Source organism: Exophiala oligosperma, assembly GCF_000835515.1.
Source record: "Exophiala oligosperma strain CBS 72588 unplaced genomic scaffold supercont1.134, whole genome shotgun sequence".
NCBI lineage: Eukaryota > Fungi > Ascomycota > Eurotiomycetes > Chaetothyriales > Herpotrichiellaceae > Exophiala > Exophiala oligosperma.
Genome location: NW_015622951.1, coordinates 562 through 1808, shown reverse-complemented (window position 1 = coordinate 1808; position 1247 = coordinate 562). Strand labels below are relative to the sequence as shown.

Genomic DNA, 1247 nt, shown 5'->3' with positions numbered 1-1247 from the left:
CCAAGTGCCTCGGCCTGAGAGAAAAGAAACGGCATATCGCGACACTGCTCCATGTTCATGGGCACTAGAACGACGACGCCCTGCTCCACCCGATAAGAGATGGTGATGTTGGGATTTCGAGGAATTCCAGAGACGCTCTGTGCCGAAGTGTCGGACTGAGACATTGTCGACATGATAGCGTGGCTCGAACGGTGTGGTCTAGTCACGCCCACTGCAGTATTTTCTTTGACTTGTGGGCTTTCCATGCTAGTAGGAACTGTGGTCGGTACAGTGGTTGGGGCGGTGCAAGGTGGATCAGGAATAGAAGTTGATGGAGCGCGATTCTCGTCCACGTTCAACCCACGGAGCAGCGGCGTTGGTGTCGCCGGATGGTCTGGCCTCGCGCTGGAATCTACAGAAATAGGTCCATCCTTTTGTGTGCATTCCGCGGTCTCTGAAGAGTTTCGGCCAATTTGCTGTCTCTTATGTGGTGGTTGATCTAAGGTCTGTAATGGATTTTTCGGAGTGGCGTTTCCGTCATCAGCTTCCGTGCTCCGGTCGTGCCCCGTGTTGTTACCGGAGCCTTCAACCATTTCTTTAACACTCTGAATATCTTGCGCCAACTTATCAATGATGGACCGGATCGTCTTCCAAGGCGGTTGGCTTGGCTTGCGCGATTTGGGGGACCGGCGCCTGCCGGGTGACCCATGCTTATCCACGACATCTAGGAGCTTCTTGAATGTGTCTTCTATACCTTGTATTCTTGCGTTGACGGCCGACATCTTAAAGAATGACGGCTCGAAATTTTTGCGGTGTTTAGAGCAGAGTGCTGTTACGATCCGACGTGATCTCTGGTGTTGATATCTGTAACGCGTGGTTGCTGGTAGAAAAAGGGTTGTCTTGGCATGCACAGGCCACAACCGGAAGGACCTTAGGGGCGTGGGAGAGCCAACGAATACGGCAATCGCCCTCTCTTCTGCGGTGTGCGGCCAAACATCGGTAGAGCAGGCGTGCACGGGCCACAATTACCTCGACCCCGTGCGCGGCACGCCCTGGCCAAAGGACAACTTCTTGTCTGCTCAAACAAGGACATAAAATATTCTTTACGCGTAGAGGTTCCGTTATCCTCGAGCATCACTTTGAGTCCGGCGAGTAGATTTATAGGGATGAAGCATCTTCCAAGGTGGTCATCATCCATATTCATCCATATCCAAAAGACACAATATTCTTTTAGAAGGAGCTAGTTACGCAATTCCAAGTTATCGTCA

The 1247-nt window shown here is 51.7% G+C and overlaps 1 protein-coding gene across 1 annotated transcript; it reads right to left on the bottom strand.

The window, feature by feature from the left end:
- Positions 1-8: 8 nt before the first annotated feature.
- Positions 9-823, bottom strand: PV06_11930 (uncharacterized protein; the record flags this gene model as incomplete). The annotated part of the gene is made up of 1 exon (XM_016413676.1): positions 9-823. A coding segment is annotated over exon 1 (753 nt), but the record flags the coding sequence as incomplete, so codon positions are not given.
- Positions 824-1247: the final 424 nt, after the last annotated feature.